Source organism: Anticarsia gemmatalis, chromosome 4, assembly GCF_050436995.1.
Source record: "Anticarsia gemmatalis isolate Benzon Research Colony breed Stoneville strain chromosome 4, ilAntGemm2 primary, whole genome shotgun sequence".
Taxonomy (NCBI): Eukaryota; Metazoa; Arthropoda; class Insecta; order Lepidoptera; family Erebidae; genus Anticarsia; species Anticarsia gemmatalis.
Genome location: NC_134748.1, coordinates 1,152,105 through 1,170,840, shown reverse-complemented (window position 1 = coordinate 1,170,840; position 18,736 = coordinate 1,152,105). Strand labels below are relative to the sequence as shown.

Below are 18,736 nucleotides of genomic sequence, written 5' to 3'. Positions count from 1 at the left end.
ATGGAAGTATTCGGTCCGGAATTTCGGTCGAAATAAAGGGAAAGCTCGCAGTTATTAGGTAAAACCATAAAGCTTGTAATTGGCAGATCTCTAATCAATGATATCCAATGTTCCAATTTTTCAATTAGTGACTTCTTGTAAGCATTTTTTGTCGCAATAGTTTTACTATGACACTACTGAATGGCGATTTTCCACCATCATGAAGACAGCATTATAGTAGCTTTAAAAAATGTTAAATGTTGTATATTAATTTTTTCTAAGTCTGATATTCGATTTACAGGCAACACGATCATAGGACTAATCATATAAAAGTTTGATAAAAATCCATTATTTAAAGACATATTCAAATCCTTAGCAGTCATTAACAGATAAAATTCAACCAACTAATAAAAAATATCCCAATCAACTTAAATAACCATTGATAGATTGTTCATTAATTTCTCCCATACAAGATTCAACATCAATATAATAATAATATTTTCCCCATTTATTCTCCCATAACGTCATTTAGAAGTATGGGCATTAATCATAATTGCGGATGCGATGGAACCCGTGTCAATCACATCTTCACCTTGGGATAAACAATAATATACATTAAGACGAATGATAATGGAATTCTTTCGTATATTTTATGTACTGTTGGCAGAAAGGGGTTATGGTATAAGGAATAATATTGGGAATATAAAATAATACTGAACGAAATAGACAAAACTTTTGGCTGTGCAGTAATTTTGATTTCCTTTCTATGGCATGCGATAAACTAAGTGCAAAAACTTTTAGGACTATTAGTTATATTCGACTGACAAACTGCCTTCCAGTACTCGGACTTCTCATAATAGGTTATTTCTAGTATCACTAAATTATCACTTATCTACGAAATCTCAGCAACACAGATTATTTGTTTAACCCACTGATTGATCTTTGCAGCTGCTTATGCGCGCCTTATTCTTGCAGTATAAAGTTGAAATCCAGCCCTACTGATTGACAAAAGACTAAACTGACATAAAGACTAATTAAACCATGCCAAATGTAGCAACATAAGTATAAACCCGATTAAATAAAATGTCATAAGATATAAAAACGACGTACAAATTTTAAAGCAAATATTTTGGAAAAGATAAGTCGCTAAAAGCTTTAGCAGTTATTTCAGTACATATAATTCTGGATCCAAAAAAAGTTGTCCCCATTAATTTAGTCTACGTAACGTTGCGTTAAATTAACTGCAGTACTAAATAGTAGCTGAGATATTGCTGTAATGCGCTTTCTTTTTGGATGTTAGTAGTTAAGCTAAACAGATATAAATTATTTGGTGTTAATTAAAAGCTTACTCTTGGTGTTTTATACGGATGTGACGGACGGATACGGACTCTTGGTGTTTTTGCTTAAGATACTAGTTTTTATCGAAATATAGGTAATATTATAATAAAATTTACAGCAAATGCCAAATGCATAGTCAGGAACATTTAACAATTTCCTTACATAAGATAAATGGCCTTTAAACTATGCTTTACGTTTCTATTAAGTACATTTTAGCTCGTCTTTATTCTTCAGTTGCTTGAAATTAACGATATGGTCAACAGCGCTGGCCTTATACAATACAGTATGTATTGGCCATTGAAAAAGTTCTTTTTTATTTACATACCTACGTAAATCTAATTATTTAAAGCTAATATGAAAATATAAACTAGGTATAGGCCGGCTATCTTTTGTCTTACCAATTTTAAAAGCTTCAACAATAATTTTATTGTGAGTACTGAGTACTTTCCTTAAAGCCTAATAAAATAATTTCCTAGCATCTCAAAACATTTATCGCTAATAATCATTAATATAAGTATAAGTTTTTGCTCACGCTACTCATTTATCATGCGAGCGGTTGACGCTGGGTCAATCCGGCTCCATCGTTCACACCGATGATAAATAGTTGGCTATTGTTCCCTCTATTGTCTCTGGTTATCTAGACTGTGTGGGTTCGTGCGAATTTTATGTAGACGTTCCTTTATTATGTGGTTAGTTATTTAGGTCAAGTATTGGGAGTTTTGTAGCTATATTTATGTATATTTGCGAGCATTTCTCTACAGTCGGTGGTGAGTAGGTACTGTTTAGTATCGAGAGATTGATATTTAAAATGTACTGCCAAAGTATTTTCGACGAAGCCAGCTAGAGGCGCTGTTTCGATTTTTTGCCAAATTTTTCGATAGCTAGACGGTTATCGGTAGTAATTTAATAAAAGCCTGATGAATTTCTATAAATTCTGAACGAAAAATTATCGCGACGAATATCTGCAGCATAATACATTAAGAAATTCAACGTCAGAAACATCAAAAACACTGAAAGCCTCTATATATGCAATGCGTCACCCAAACCATCACTTCATAAAAACCAAATAACTAAATTAAAACCTGATTAACATTTAAAAAACCATTTTAAACTCTTGCAACTTGTACACATAATATTATAATGCAACGGGTCTTAAATAATAATTCTATCGAAACGTCAGGAAAACAAATAAGGTATCCTATACCTAAATCAATCACGTTTAAAACCCGTTGCATTATAATATTATCTGATTAAATTTCAGTACTCCAGAATTCTAGACCCAATATCATCTAGTCTATAACTATAGTACTCTTGTAGATTACTGAAGACTGTAATGTCAATAAGGAGCTTAGTGGTGCAGGCACAAAGGCGGCCGCTAATTGGTGACGCTCTGAACCGATTGCCTGCTATATATGTAGTTGCTATATAGCACTATATTCTATTAAGTCTATAGTCTCTTGGAGATATTAAGGCTTTGAAGTTAAGGTTTCAGAGTGAGGTAATTATTAAAAGGCTGATTAACAGAGGCGCCCAAAGCCAGTTGCGCTCACCGGTCGGTAAACGATCTGTGGGTTAAGCAACCATTGGCGCGGTCATTCCATAGATGGGTGACCGCATAGTGGTATTTGAACTGGGCGTCTCCGTGCTTCGGAGGGCACGTTAAAAGTCGGTCCCGGTTGTTGTCTACTAAGATAACAGTCGTTAAGCCACGTCAAAGGCCTCTCGGGCGGCTTGAACAACTTTGCCACTAGGTTGACCACTAACCATACGACAAACAAACAAACAATGATTAAAATCGAGAGACAGTTTATCATTACTTTCAAAGTATTCTTATGTTATTTGACTGCCTCCGTGGCGCAGTGGTTTAGGACGCCACGCCGTTACCATTGCGGCAGGTCGTGGGTTTGATTCCGACACGGAACAATTATTTGTGTGATCCACAAATAATAGTAATGTATGTATGTAATGTAATGTATTAAAGACCTAAAAAAACTATTTTAACAAATAACGAATAGGAAATGACAATCAGCTAAAGGATATAAGGAGGACCAAATGCAATGAATATGACTTGTACAGGATCGTGCAAGGTAACGTACTGAGGCCCATACTCAACCGTGAGTAAAAATGGGCTTAATATAATAGTTATAACGTAGAAGCCATTTAGTAACTTAAACATAATAACAGAAGATCCCAGTAATACACCTTCCCCCATTCCATTAGAGAAATAACAGCATGATGTTATGCGCCAACCAACAAAGAACAACAAAAAGAAGAAAACTAAAAGTTTTATGCAGTGTTTTTCTACGTAATGAGGTACACAATTAGACTAGTTTTACACGTTTCTTCTGACTATAATGCGAGAACTAAAAATACAAAGTAATAGCCCGTTTGGAACAACAAGCTTTTATGGCACAAAGCTTCGGAGAATTTTCAATAATTGACCGAACCACTTCTCTTTTACTATGAGGCTAAGTAGTTTGTAAATTTTAATCGTGTTACAGACTTTTGTTAATGATAATCTGGATATTAAAAGAGCGTGTTGTCTTAGAGAATGTTGAGCATAAAATGGATTAAACATTTTTTTTATAGTATCAACCTTTTCTTGACCATTCATAGATTGGGATACCATCAACGTCAAAAATATGTACACATTTAAGTATTTGCAATGTCTATATAATTTACAAACGCTATCTTTTAAGACCTCTACATTCGATCACTTTCATTCAAACACTATAAAGGTTCATTTTTACATCGTCAATTTTATTCGAGAAAATATACCAACGCTTCATACAGAACCATGTTTTATCAAATTCCAATAATTAGTCTATCTAACTGTATCATCATACATCTCATTTCAAGCCAAATACACTGCAGTGCAACTGCACTACCTCATTGATCACACGTCATCAATCAAAATTACCTCCAGCAATTACCTCAATTTGGTACCCACTAGTCAATCATCAGGCGCAGTCTTCAGCCAGCTCCTTTCAAAGATCCAGCAAAGGCTGGACACATCAGTTAACACGTCCAATTACATGGACTAACGGAGCGCGGCGCGAGCTTCATTACACATACCGCTCAGTGTCCTCAAGTGTAATCTTGCAGAAAATGACGTTGACGTGATCCGACATCTTTGACGTGACGTGAGCGTTTGAATCGTTGGGATTTATGGTGAGGCTGATGTAAGTGATGTTAAATTTAAATATGGGGAATTATAATTATGGGACAAATTTTTAGAACTCCAACTTTACATACGTAATGGTTAAAAAAAGTAGATATATTTTAGAAGATTGACGCTGTCAAATATACTTGTATTATATTGGTTTGTGAATGTTAAATATCCTTTCAAAGATTGATTCCCTTTTAAAATATTGATTAAAATATAAAATTAACCCGGGTAACACTAATACGGCTTGTAATTTTATAAAATAAAATGTAGATAGAATTTATTGATCCTGTTACTAAGAAATTCTATAGTAATAGGCGATCATGATATTTTTAATTAATTAAATTCTTCTAAGAATAGCTTGAACTGTGCTACAAAGAAAAACTAGAGCCGACATTCCGACATCCAGGTCGCAGAAGAAACACAAAAACATATAAAGAGATCTCAATCTAAAATCACTGGTTCCGTAAATATTTGCATTCCAATGCTGCTCCAACAAATTTTCAATCTAGAAAAATATTGAAAAAAAAGAAAAATACAGCAGTGAACATCGGCCAAGACGATTTCAATCACCGATCGGATATCTGAGATAAGGTCGAGACTTCATTTCGCCGACACAATAGATATTGCAAGCTGATACCGGTGCCTTTGTTTGCCTTTTAAATATTTTCGAGAAAATACTATAAGACCCTAGGGGAAGAGCCGAAGGTTGACGAGAATTTCGTTAATTTTAAATGTTGTGTTTCAATTATGTTTTGGACCTTCGCTAAGGTAAAATTGCAAAGCAAACAGGTAAAAACGTTATTGGATTTGGCTTTCCTAAAGCCGATTATAATGGTGATAAAATTATAAAGCGAGGGAATTTAAAATAAATGGATATCAAAGCTGGTGATGTAAAATTGGTTGGATCAAATTATATAGCACAAGTATGAGAAATATTATTTCTAAATAAGCCAGTAACTCACCAAAATAAAGTTGGCTAAGATTGTGGACTTACAATATGAACCCTCTCCTATTTCCAAAAAGAGATCCTAGCGCAATAATTGCCCAATGGTCACATTTACTTTTGAATAATATTTAGGGCAAGACTTAAGGCCTAGGGTCTATCTAGATATTAAACATTAAGGTATATTGCCTCGCCTTAATCATCATGCTGTATACATGGCTTCTGATACAATTACAATCTTATCATTAAAGACACTTCAATTCAATCGTTCACCAGTCCCACTGCTGAATCATTTCTTCTGGAAGCCAAATTATCAACATCCTGATAGCAGTGGCATAGCAACTACCAAAATATCTTGTCTTCAAATTACACCAAGGCTTCGACAACGATTACAAAGCAGAAAAAAACATCCATATTATAATAGTATACGTTTCTTGGATTACGAGTTAGCAATATTACGAAATGAATCGTCAAATCTGGAGAGCAATCTGTCCAATCTGATTATCTTTATTTCGGCTTTCATAATCGATGTTATTGCTAAGGTATTGTCACTCTATCGATACAGAATATTGGCAGATAATTGGACGTAGAAAATATATTAATAAAAGAAAAATACAGGTCTGTTTTCGTGAATAGAAGTTTGTAAGAAATAATTAATATTATGACTAGTAACAAAAACAGAAACATCAAAGAGTAATCAGTATTTTTTGCTTTATGTATTTCTTACAAATTAATTAGTTATAACGTAATTACATTGCACGCTTTTACGACTAGAGATCACAAAGTCACTTTACTTAATTTTTCAGAAATTCGCAATATTAAAATTCTAATTAGATATTCCACTTGCTGGTGTTATTTAAAAATTGATGAAGTTATATCTTAATAAAAATACCGGTAAAAATACAAGGTCACCTGTTTTTTGTTATAAAGACAATAGAACACCCACTTTACCCCACCTCAAAAAATCACATTAATATATTAAGTATTCCTCATACAATCTAAACCTTTTATCACTCATGAGCCTACAGCCTCTGAGCTCCATACATCAATGATTCATCCCATAAAGACATCTATGATTGAAAGTCTTTTTTCCTTCACCCCCCCTAACAAGGGGAGGAATAATTACGGAGGGCTTTGACCTCCGAGGGGTGTAATTAAGGGACGGGGATGATTTTCTCTTAGGTGTGCTTTTGTGCCTTGTATGTTTGCTAGACCGAAATTGTGCCTTTGCATTTCGGATTTGAAAGCGAATACGGGATTCAAATTGCTGGAGTAAGATAAACGGAATATTATTTTGAAGAACGTTTTTAAAGCTCAAAATCGTTTAACACAAAAAAATCGAAATATAATTTCAAAATATCACACTTATTGCCTCTAAACGTATAAAAATAAATATTTGCCAACACAAATAGCACTTTGTCAGTAATTCTAAACCGATAGTCATTTGTTTAGTAAATGCTGTGTCCAAGCCAATAGTTCTGAACATGTCTGTACAAAATTTCCTTGACAATAAAACTAAAACAAACCTAAGCAATGTTTAAAGTAAAACTAAGCTATAAAATGCCTTCGATCCAATCCTTTATACACAAACTACCTTCAACAGTTTCAACTACCCACAACTAAACAGAACTAATATTATTAATTTCAGTACATTTCTATTTGTGTTCATGTTAAACAAATCCCGCGGGTGGTTCCTCGTGAAATAATTTTAGTCCATATCGTGGTTATGGCTTCATATTCCCACACAAGGCGAAATTAGGACGACTTCATTATCTCTGTTTGTTCTTATTAACGAATTATTCCCTTGATGGAGCTAAGGATTTTATGTGGGTTATTTTTAATGAAAACTTCCTGATATGTCTTTATTAAGTAATTAAATGAAAATAAGTCTCGGTAAGGATTTTTGGACTCTACAAAAAAGAAAATTAACGAAAATTTTATGTGAGACAACGATCTGCCACCAAATAATTATTTTGAATGAAAATCATAACTTTCCAGTCACAAAATTTCCTTCACTTTGCTTCATCACTTAATTACTTATAAAATTATTTGAAAAATGTTGAATATCGATTTCATATTTTAAAATCTTTTAATACCATATAACAAAATTAACATCTTTTACTATTTAAATAAAACGTGAAGCAATCAATCAAAAACATAGCACACTCCCGCCACCTATCGACTGAACTAAAACCTAATCTTTGCTTATCATGCAAATCCGTCCTCACTATAACTGAGAACTGGTGAAGTTGGTACAACAACACGTGAGGACAAAGCCTTCATATCCTAAGTCCTTTGGTAGAAGGCAAATTAGGTAATATTCAGGAATATGCAAGACTGGAATCAACATTACATTTTTACTGGCTTTTGCTTCGTAGCCCATTTTTGTAATTAAGAATTTTTAAGTAACACTACGATAGATATGAGATCGATCGAGTTAGGATCACAAAAATAAAATAGCAAATATTATTTACGTCTTTCATGTACAAACTATTGTTTGCAGATACAATCTGGAACTGACTTTAGTCGTTACATGGTATTATATAACGTAGTTCCCTGCAAATTATCATTACCAATTGGTTCAGACTTTTAAACATACAAACGTAACAGACAGAGTTTTTACATCTTAACTGACTTTTTCTATAATATATTTACTAAAACCATACTGACAAATCGCTTTATCAACTGTCCAAAATCCACTTCTGAGACACATACGGCAGTATATTTTATTCTACAATAGTCCTAATATTGTATACATTAAACTGAGATATAAATCTTAGTACCAGGCACGTGTAGTGAGCAGCGGTCCCCTGGGTGAGTAGTGTGAGTGCGGTGCATTGGACCGGGTGTTAAACCGCTGTCTGAGATGCTCTTACGTCTCGCCAGTTGCGAGGTATGGACTGTGTCTTATTATATTAACGACTATTCGAGTGTGTGCTATATTCATGTGAATATGTGTACAGTATGTATATTTTTGGTATTTATTAAGTGATTACCTAAGGGTGATTTTGATTTGACAGTTGTTGTTTGTTAAGCTCTATTTAGAATTCTCCTGATTGGGCCTCAATAAGGCAAGATGTATCTAGGGGGCACTGGTGTCTTTTTTTAGGGTTCCAGAGCTTCTACATCTAAACATCAAAGAAGGTTACCGTGATGGGTTTTTAGTGGCAGCACCACATAATCACGGTTTTCCCCCTAGAAAATTCGGGTCCGAAAGGAATTTTCTCCTAGAAAAAAATGACAATTAGAATAACGTTTGTTCGTATATCATAGCATTCTTGCAATTTTTCTGTTACAAACAATGTTTGCAGGCTACATAGCAAGTAGCCTTCTTACTTAATTTAGTCTTCGTGATAATATGCCTGTCTGAGTATATAAAAAAGTGTCAAGTAGACTACTTCTGTGATTTGGTTGGCTACTGCTAACTTTAAGGCCTCTATTTTAACCCCAAGCTAAGGCAAAGATTTTTAAGTGTTTCCTATTTCAATCAGAAACCCAGAATTTGAAAACGTTTACCATCACTTACACGAGACTAACCTCATAAAACGGCAAAGATGTATCCTACTTATCCGATATAAAATGTTAAAAAAGTACCCTTTTCACAATATTAAAATAACACGCTCCACTGGAAATAATCTTTCAGTATCAATGTAAAACATAATATGTAGGAGTACTCGTTAATCCGTACACGTAGCCACTCAACATGGAATTATGATGGGGATTCTGCGTAATACCCGGTTCAAGCAATACATTACACCTGCCTACTGTGTTTTTAGTTTCGATGCTCATTATTTTGTTTGTGTTGTTGAAGGAATTTGAACTTTATGTTTTTAGTAATACAGTTTATTATCGTGTGTGTAGAATTTGGAAAAATACTGTAAAGTTGTCATTGAACACTACTGTTTTAAGCAAGAGATCAAAAACAATGCAAAATAATCGACTTCTTCTACAAAATATTATTATTTTTCTGCAAGACATCGAAACTACCAGCGCAGTATACTGGCAGCGACGCAGTGACAGGCATTGTGGTACGGACATAGACGAATATCAATGATTACTCGATTTTTTTACTGAAAAAAACTGAAAGCATTACTAATTAATTAATTTTAATTATAGTCATTATATTATTTATAATTACGCCTATCAAAATACACGTAGTTTTTCAGCGAAGGTCGTTAAGTTACGAGTAACTAGTAATAAGTAGAGACTAGAGTAACACAGCCTCTAATTAAACATACAAGACGTTTGAACATGTTCGTGTATACTGAATATATTATGTTTTCATTTACTTTGATTTTGTAGTCGTATTTATTTTAAATCTTTGTTAATATTAAGAATTTAGAAGTGTGTTTATTTGTGTTTTACTTCAAAATGTCTGAACCGATTTGAATAAAAATTGACAAGGTGATAGATTTTTTAGTTATTAGATAGCTAAAACCCAGGGTATCGAAGTAATCTCCACTTAAACGGTGATAAACATCAAAAAATTATCAGGCAACTCGAAAATGGTAAAACAGATAAACATCGTGGAGTTTTAAATGAAAAACAGCCATTAAAAGGTCATAAAATCACACCAAACAATGATTTTATCGCTATTTTTTTTATATAAAGAAAAATTAGCCCAAATATATGTAAATGATTTTATAACAAAATCATTCCAAACAATAATTTTACAACTCAAAATGTTCTACACAAATTACTTCTCATTCAAAATGTTACACCAACCTATATTCATTTTACACTGTAAAACAAAACACAAGCATAATTGTAACACCCCGTATAATACTATACATGGTGTATACAGGATGTCAGCGGCCGTCATGCGGAATACATGAACTAATTAATGGTATATTGGACGTCCAAATGATAGCCTGATAATATAATTATATGAATTACATTGCTGTTTGATTGATACCGTAATGAGTTTTAGAAATCGAATATGTTGATATTAAATGAAGCGGTTAGCTTTGGTCGGGTGATATTAATGTTATTACCTTATTAATATACAGGTATGATGTTTGGCAAAAGCTGTGTACATGTAACGCGATTTTCTGAATTTAATATCGTTTTCTTATTAAATTCGACATTTAAGATAAGTTACATAAAAGTGGTTCTTTCAAAATACGCTAGAGGCGCTGATCAGTTCGGATTAAATTTCCACACAAAATTTCTCGATGATTACTAGAATGATAATAGGTTTCGTTAAGTAACATTGAAAGTAGCACAATTTGTATCTATTGGGAAAGCTTATAGACTCCATTTTTCGAATAAATCATACAAAAAAAAACTACCAATATTTTAGCTCCCCATATAGTAATAATGTCGTAATATTGATAGAAGCTGTCACATACGATTTTACCAGTAAAATAGTGGCCAAAACAATGTAAGACTAACAATCCCCCGGCACCCTACACGGAAATTCTCCCGTGACGTATATTCACCACAGACCTGCAGTAAAGTCTATACCTAGGCTATAACCTAGACAGCCTTTAATCTAGACGAGTTGTTTAATTAAGAGCCAGGACTCACAGGAGCCGGTGTTAATTTGTTAACCAAAATGTCGCCTTGCGAATGCAAAGTAGAGGTTACATTGCAGCTTTGCCGCAGGATTCCTTCCTTTTGAGGTGCAACTAATTTAGGTTTTTTTATTTTTGTATGTTTATTGTGAGTTACAAATTTGCTGTGATGATAATTTTATGTTGAATTTATATTACTTAAAATTTTTTATTAATTTTAATTTTACTGCAAAATGTATTCCTCTAAAGGTGCAACAAATTTAGTTTTTTATTTTTATATCTTTATAGTGATTTATACAACTTTTTTGTGATATAAATTGTATGTTGAATTTGTATAACTTGCAGAAAATTACGACGAAATTCTAAATTTTATAAACAGTTCTAGAATTTTGCTCGTTTTATTGAATAATAGTATCGATACGTTTTGATATTTTCTTCTGAATAATGAGTGTCGAATCGTCGATATTTTATATTTTTTTTGTGTTAAAACAATATTGTTTACTAAATAAAATAATAAACAACTTACCCTTGCGCGCGACCTCGTGCCTTGCTGGTAATCGTATCCTCGGCCCTGAAATAAAAATAACACATGTTAGAAAAACATTTTTATCATGTACACAATAAATGGATTTTGATTCGAGGACGACAATTCTGCACCATAATCTATTGAAAATCGCTCAGTAATTTAGAACCGAGTGTGACTTTGTTTACTTAAAATCTATCTAAGTTATTCTTTGGCTAAACTAGGGTTTTTAATAAACAACTAAGTCCTTGGTTATAATTATATCATTCTTGTGACTCATTAAAAAGTCAAGTAAAAATACTACTCAGTAAATTATATTTCAAGTAAAATCTAAATTTCTCAGAATATAACGCAAAACATCTCAATATACACACCCATATACCGAGCATGACGCAACTTACTACAATATCCATGATAACCGTCAAATAATTATAACAACACACAAACAACACGAGCGTATAATCGGAACTCCCAAGTACTTTAGTAAGGTGATACTGAACAAACTTCAAGTAATCCCTTTAAGCCTTGTAAACCAACCTTCTCATAATCCGAGCATGACGACATGACGACAGTTTCAATTAAAGATTTGTTTGCGTATGAAGGGTAGCAACTTAGTACTTAAGTTAAATTAATGGATAAGAATTAGGCAAACTTTGTTACCGAGGATGACGTCATGACAATAAAAATTGTGCAACGAAAATATTTTTAGATAACAGGAATTATTGGAAGGGGTTTTTTTAAGAACGAATATTTATAAAAGATTTTTCTAAAAATTCCCAATCCTTTAAAAGAGGATCCATGATGAATTCGTTTCGTGGAACATCGAGTATGATGTGATTCCTCAGAAGCGGATTGATCCGGATATAGTAAAAATATTTTCTAAAATGTCGGGAAGAAAAGGTCACATACGAAAATATTTTCTTTAAATCGTTGGGGAATTGAAACTGTAGCGAATTGTAGTCTACATAAAATAAACATCTCTATGTTTAAAATGCAGACAAAATTATATTTTGTAAAATGTATCCCACCATTGTACTATTGCTAGGAAAAAAAATCCTCCAGAAATAAAGGATGAGTCATATAACAATTAAGTATTAATTTCCTATAATTCTACAATAAACCCATCTTCTACATTAAAATGGAATGTGATTTCGTAATGATGCCAATTTAGATTTTCCGAAACAGAATCCGAATTTTAACCCCAATCACGTTGCTTACCCCGAATAAGATTGCGCAGTTAAAAACTCCATAAAACTCCGTCTAAATTGTACAGCATAAACAAGTTAAGATTGAGGTAGATATGCCGGTTACTGTCCTTGCGAGACGGTTGCCTAATGCAATTTGCATGGAGTCAGTAACTTTTAGCCGTAAACAGGGTCTCACCACAAGCCTTAACGTCTTTTATAAACTTTAAATTGATTCTGTATTTTACTGTTACCTTTTTGTTTGAAAATCTGAACGGTTACTCGGGGCGGTTGAAGCGAATCAGTGAGCGAAGTGGCGGCTAAAATATTTATAATGTTACTGATGTTTTGGTCAATCTTGTTAAGACTGTGGAATACTTTTAAACGAACCTATTCAATAAATACTAAATGACATATCACGGGTTTCTAAGGTTCATTTAGCGGTAGTTTATCTATTCAATAGCGTTGTTTTTATATGAGTTACAACGCTTTTAAATAGATAAACTAACGCTAAATGTACTCAGAAACCGGGGGATAGTAACGTATATCTTTACTTATTAAAAGTACTTGAATGTTAGTTCGCTGAGATAGAACTCACGAACCCAAAATAGCTTTCCAAACGAATCCTAAACAAAATCCCTAGAGACAACTACAAATGACAAGATGTACAATTTCTCAGAACCTTTGTAATTCGAAACTTAGAAAATATTCAATCACAATTTACGAGAATACGATTCAAAGAGAATTTCAACACAAAAATATTCGAAAAACTTTAATCAAATCTATCAAGAGGAGTCGTGGAGAACACGTTTCTCACGGTTTTTATGTTAAAATTAGCAAACAACGACGTCTTTTGTGTTAAAAAAAGAAATGATTGTAAATCCATGGAAATTGTCCTTGGAGACGCAATTTATTCCTCCCCTGAGCACACTGTGGTACAATTTGAGAAAATTGGCGAATTTGCCGATAAACTTTTTGTTAGTAGAAAAGTTTTGGCAATTATAAACTATTAAAATTATACTAAAAAGGTAAGTTAAATACCTGTTAGTTTCTTTACCACAATACCAATAGATAAATTAATCAAAATAATCGTATAATTAATATCAGTAAGTATAGTATACTTTCATTTAACTAGCTTTTACATTGCACACTAACACTGCAAATAGGTTGAATTCTAAGACATTATAATGAACTCTACCTGTTTTTACAACTCAAATGTGAAACAGAAATAGAATCTACAAAATTCCAAAAGCAACACGTCTTTTTTAGTAAACTGTCAACTGTCTTCCAAATCGCTCGGCGATAACACTTGAATCGCAAGTAAAAATCGACGCATTAGCGATCCAGACGTTAGGTAAACAAAATTAGTCTTTGGTAAACGAATCTCAACGCTTGTTTATCTTGAACGAGTAATTACTGAAACTAACTGGGATCTGTTGAAAATTTAGTAAAATTCGTGTATTGTTCTGCTTTAGGTTTAAATAGAAGTGTATAAAAGTAGGAAATCTCATCTACCATGCAAAGATTTTAGGCCAAGATACATATTTATAAAGAAGGCTTTTCTGGGCTTGCAGCACGTGCCGTAGTAAATAATGCATTTTTATGTTGTAAAAATGTGAAGCGATCATTAATATTCTGCACAAATTTTATATTATTAGAATGTCAATTATTATACAATTGGTCACATCATTGAAAGGGAGTCCTTCAGGGGCGTATTTTAGGGCCCACAATTAAGTGGTCTAAGAAAAAAATATCAAATCAAACTTAAAATTCTTCAAATTGCTTTCAATGTAGTTTGATTCACACTTAAATTCGAAAACACGTACAAAATGTTGAACCAATAAACAACGAGTGTAACCGTAGCCGAATGAATGTATAAGCTCACCACTAAATCTTTTAATGCAACCGATTCGGTAGCACATCGACATAAATCTTCTGTCGCCGTCCCAGCTCGTATTATGAACAAAGTTTCATACAATTGTAGCAGTTTATCGCTGTGAACTAGAATTATTTGTTCAACGTTATTTACTAGAGGAGTTTAAAAATGAATTGTGGACTTTGTTGGCGTTCTATACGAGTAGATATGAGCACATATGAGTAAATATCGTGTGAATTTAAAACATTACTTGTTTTATGTGATGTCACCACACTGGATAATGTAAATTGTTTATAAAGTTTATGTAGTTGAACTGCAAATTGAGAACAATACATGTACAGAACAAATGTACACACACTCTGATAGCTATGCAAAACTGTAAAGAGATGATGGTTTATGCTACAAAACACATATAAAATAATTCTATCCATAAAGACGGATTGTAGTTGAAAAAATCATAACGATTACCTACCTTACTTATATGCATAGACTCGAGCTTTGTTAAACAATTGTTATAAATTCTACCATCAAAGTAACTAGAAAAACATTTAGTACAAAAGTAAACAAAACTCTAGCATCAATATCCACGCTTACTAAAGAAACAATCCACTCTTGTAGTCACAGACAATTCTCGCAGGATGTGCCACTTCTATTGAAATAGAACCTGAATTTCTTTTCCAACGAAATTTATTCAGTGTCCTGTTCACTTGTACTCCAGTTTACTCAGCCAACACGAGTTTATTGTGTTCGCAAAAAACCCTCCATGTTTTCTCTCTACTATGTTCGATTTTCCACATCAAAAGGAGACTATTCCAACGTTCAAGGATTCAGTTTCTTTCGCATCAAACGGCCTAACCCAAAAGCTATTTGTTTTAAATATACGTTTACTACAAACGATTCTTTGCTCAAAGGTCCTTGTATGTGAAGGAAAATATTTTTTTGAGTTCAACCTGCGACCTTTGGAGTGCCATTTAATGCCTGAGTAGTTGTTCCATTGTCGTGTCGAACGCCTAACACGTAGTTAGTTCGTTGGTATTTTTGGAACGGATAACTTTGTAAAGAGGCTCGATAGCAATTTGTTCAACTTCTAAACTGGCCCTCTAGTACTCGGTAACTATTGTCTAAATCGTGTTTTCGTACTGATACATTTTATTGTTATTTGAAAAATAAAATCTGACTAAGTTCTTGATGGTTTCGCGTTTTGTATTTTTTCTCTTTCTGTGTTACTCTGAATTTATTTTATGGGTTTTCCGTAACCATTTCCCTTTTTATTTTTTCCGCACTTGCTTACATTTAGATGCTAACGTAACCAGCGTTAGTCCAATCTTAGGCTAAAAGGATGCCAATGAATTCAAAGTCATCATGTACATTCCCAAATTGGTCAGTTTCTGTCCAAATAGTCTCATAAGTTTTCTTAATATTATTGATATTTCCCTTGTACGTCTGTCCTTCAATTGTTATATTTTTCTTGGTCATGCGATCGTTACCCCGTAATATATACGCGTCTTAACATAATAATGTCGAGATAGGCTTCTGCATTATGTATGTGGCAAAATATTGGGATAAGCAGTGATTGTGAGGGGGAAATATTGATAGTAAACTTTATGTGGACGGTGGAAGGTTTGTTTTCGACTGTTGTCGTTATTTTGATACTGGAGAACAATTAAATGTGGTTTATTTTTGTAGCTTCGGTTTTGAAATGAGGGCTACGATGTTGATTTAGATTTATTTATGAGAACATTTTGGAAGGACATCGAAATTGAAATGAATTAATCTTTGGTAAACAAGAAATGGGCTGATTAAATAGATAGATACATACACACATACATAAAATCGCGTCCTCTTCCCGTGAGGGAACACAAAGACCAGAGAACGTCACTTAATAGATAGATAGAAACGTCTAATTCTTACATCGTAACGTTTTAATTTGAAATGGATTGTTAAGAACACCGCAGATGCAAGAAGCGCAATATACTTGATATTTCATTGTTGGTTGCACAATTTTTCTATAAAATTAACTTACTATTTCGTTTCCAGTGAGTTTAATTCGTAGCTTCCTTAAGTGGTAGTAGTTTCTACAGATTGCTCGCCCCAGCTCAGTTATTTTGTATTTTGGCAAGCGTTTCAAAGAATCAGCTTAATGTTATAACTTCATAATCTACTGAAATTGCTTTCTTTGGCAAGGAGACGGTCTAATATATTTTTTGAGTGCTTTTAGTAGTTGGAATGTCTCATCTTGTTATTGTTTTATTCGTTTTATAATTGTTTGGTAAGAGACGGAGGTATTTTCCGCATTATATTAGTATTCGATTCTGTATACTTTCACTTGAAACAGATCATTAACTTTTTAGCTTACACTAATGGTAATTGTTTTTGGCCATTGGTCAATCTTACTTTACTCTTTGAAATGTTTCGAGGTTTCTGACATATGTCATAGCACTTGCGTTTTCTAAATTAAAATTAATTTAGTTGACAAAATAAGCAAATAATATTTCGACAACTGACTGACTGAGAGACCCATGAAATAACTAGATTATAATAAATATTAAGGTAGGTACTTTTACAATAAAGAAGTTGTATGTAACAGGCCACCGCCAGCTCCATAAGCCTTCAAGTCACTGAAATCCTAAATTCTGTACACACTGTAGCACACCTTTCATACCAGGCTATCTACTAAGTCTGGTCGGTCGGACTTTACATCACAATAACAAAAATAATTACTGCAACGTTTTTCAAAAAAAAAATTGCCTTATCAAAACCTATATAAGCAAGTCTATCTATACAAGAGCATACTATTTTTGGTAGTTTATTTTTGACAAGCGAAGGGGAACGACACTAAGGCATAAGGAAGTAGGGTTATGAATATGTTAATTTGATGATCATCGTTGACCTTATTACGTATATGTAACATAACTTTGCTTACTTATTTTCACGCCTTTCTCTGCATTGGCGATATTAGATGTTAGGGGTAGCATCAGCAGTTTACTGTTTATATGCATTTGAGAATACCCCCATTGAAAACTTATGTGTTGTGTTTTGGGAAGTATTCCTCTTCTAGTAAGAGGAATACTTGGCTTTTGAAAGCTGTTGTGATTTTTTGTGTTTGTTGTGCTATAAAGAAAATGGTGATATGTGTCGTTTGATTGCTTAATAAATTGTCAAAACAGGTTTTGTAAATAAGACGCGATGTCAAATAGATGTAATGACGCTCAATATAAAAGCGATGACTTCATAGCGTGGCTCCAATAATAATTCAATTTCTTTTTATATAATTTATATAGTTATCTTAAAAATAATGAAAAATTAGTCTTAGATTAACCGGGAACTTAAATAATTCCCGTCACAAACATCTCCAGTATTTCTAGACCTGGTTGTGTAAATTTCAAAACCATTTTTAAAAACACCATTTTCATTCTGCTACACATTAAACTTATACATACAACGACTATAAATTGTTAGGTCTTATAACGGGCCTTAAACTTTTGGGCATACAGTCCCTGCCTAAGGCTGTATGACAAAAAGACAAATTAATTCGGCCATTATCCGAGCGGTTTTCTCGTATACATTAAACTTTCAATGCCACATAATCCGTAAAATACTTCTGTTTTCAATTCCAAGTTTGCTTAGTTCAGAAGTTAAATAAATGTTGATAGTAGTGTAGTACTTAATGTGAATATTATAATTACGTGTTTGCTGTGTGTGGTTGTTTTTTGTATCATGTGTGTTGAGAATGTTTACTATTGCTTTTATATAAAGTAGTTTTACTTCTTATGCAAAAATGCATATTGTTCTTAGCCGGGGATTGGCAAGAAGTGGCCAAAGATCGGGCAAAGTGGCGTTCTCTCGTGTCGGAGGCCAAGACACATTTTGGGTCGTTGAGCCAACGGAGTAAGTAAGTAAGTATGGGTATAAGGCGTGATATTATTATGTATATGTATGTATCAATGTTTGTTTGAAAGTTAATATTTTCGAATATAACTATTAAAAATAACTGTCATCTAAATTCGGCGCATCATATTCAGGCAATTATTGATATAACTTAATTAATTCTATACTATCTTTTGTTAATTTCCAGGATATATTGATGTGAAATAAGTAATTTCACACGTAATCAGAATTGTCGGAAATGTTTAGAGTAATCAAGTGCCTACTTACAATATACTATAGCATTATTATTACGTCAACAAAGGTTATCATTCTATTCCACT

General features: G+C 33.1%; 1 protein-coding gene across 11 annotated transcripts in view; it reads right to left on the bottom strand.

The window, feature by feature from the left end:
* mmd (disintegrin and metalloproteinase domain-containing protein mind-meld) overlaps window positions 1–18,736 on the bottom strand; it is a 476,847-nt gene that overhangs the window by 177,458 nt on the left and 280,653 nt on the right. For all 11 annotated transcript variants that reach the window (XM_076112972.1, XM_076136870.1, XM_076112975.1 and 8 more), the window contains one exon: window positions 11,472–11,516. In XM_076112972.1, coding sequence (XP_075969087.1) covers window positions 11,472–11,516 — 45 coding nt within the window. The remainder of the gene's footprint in view (window positions 1–11,471; window positions 11,517–18,736) is intronic.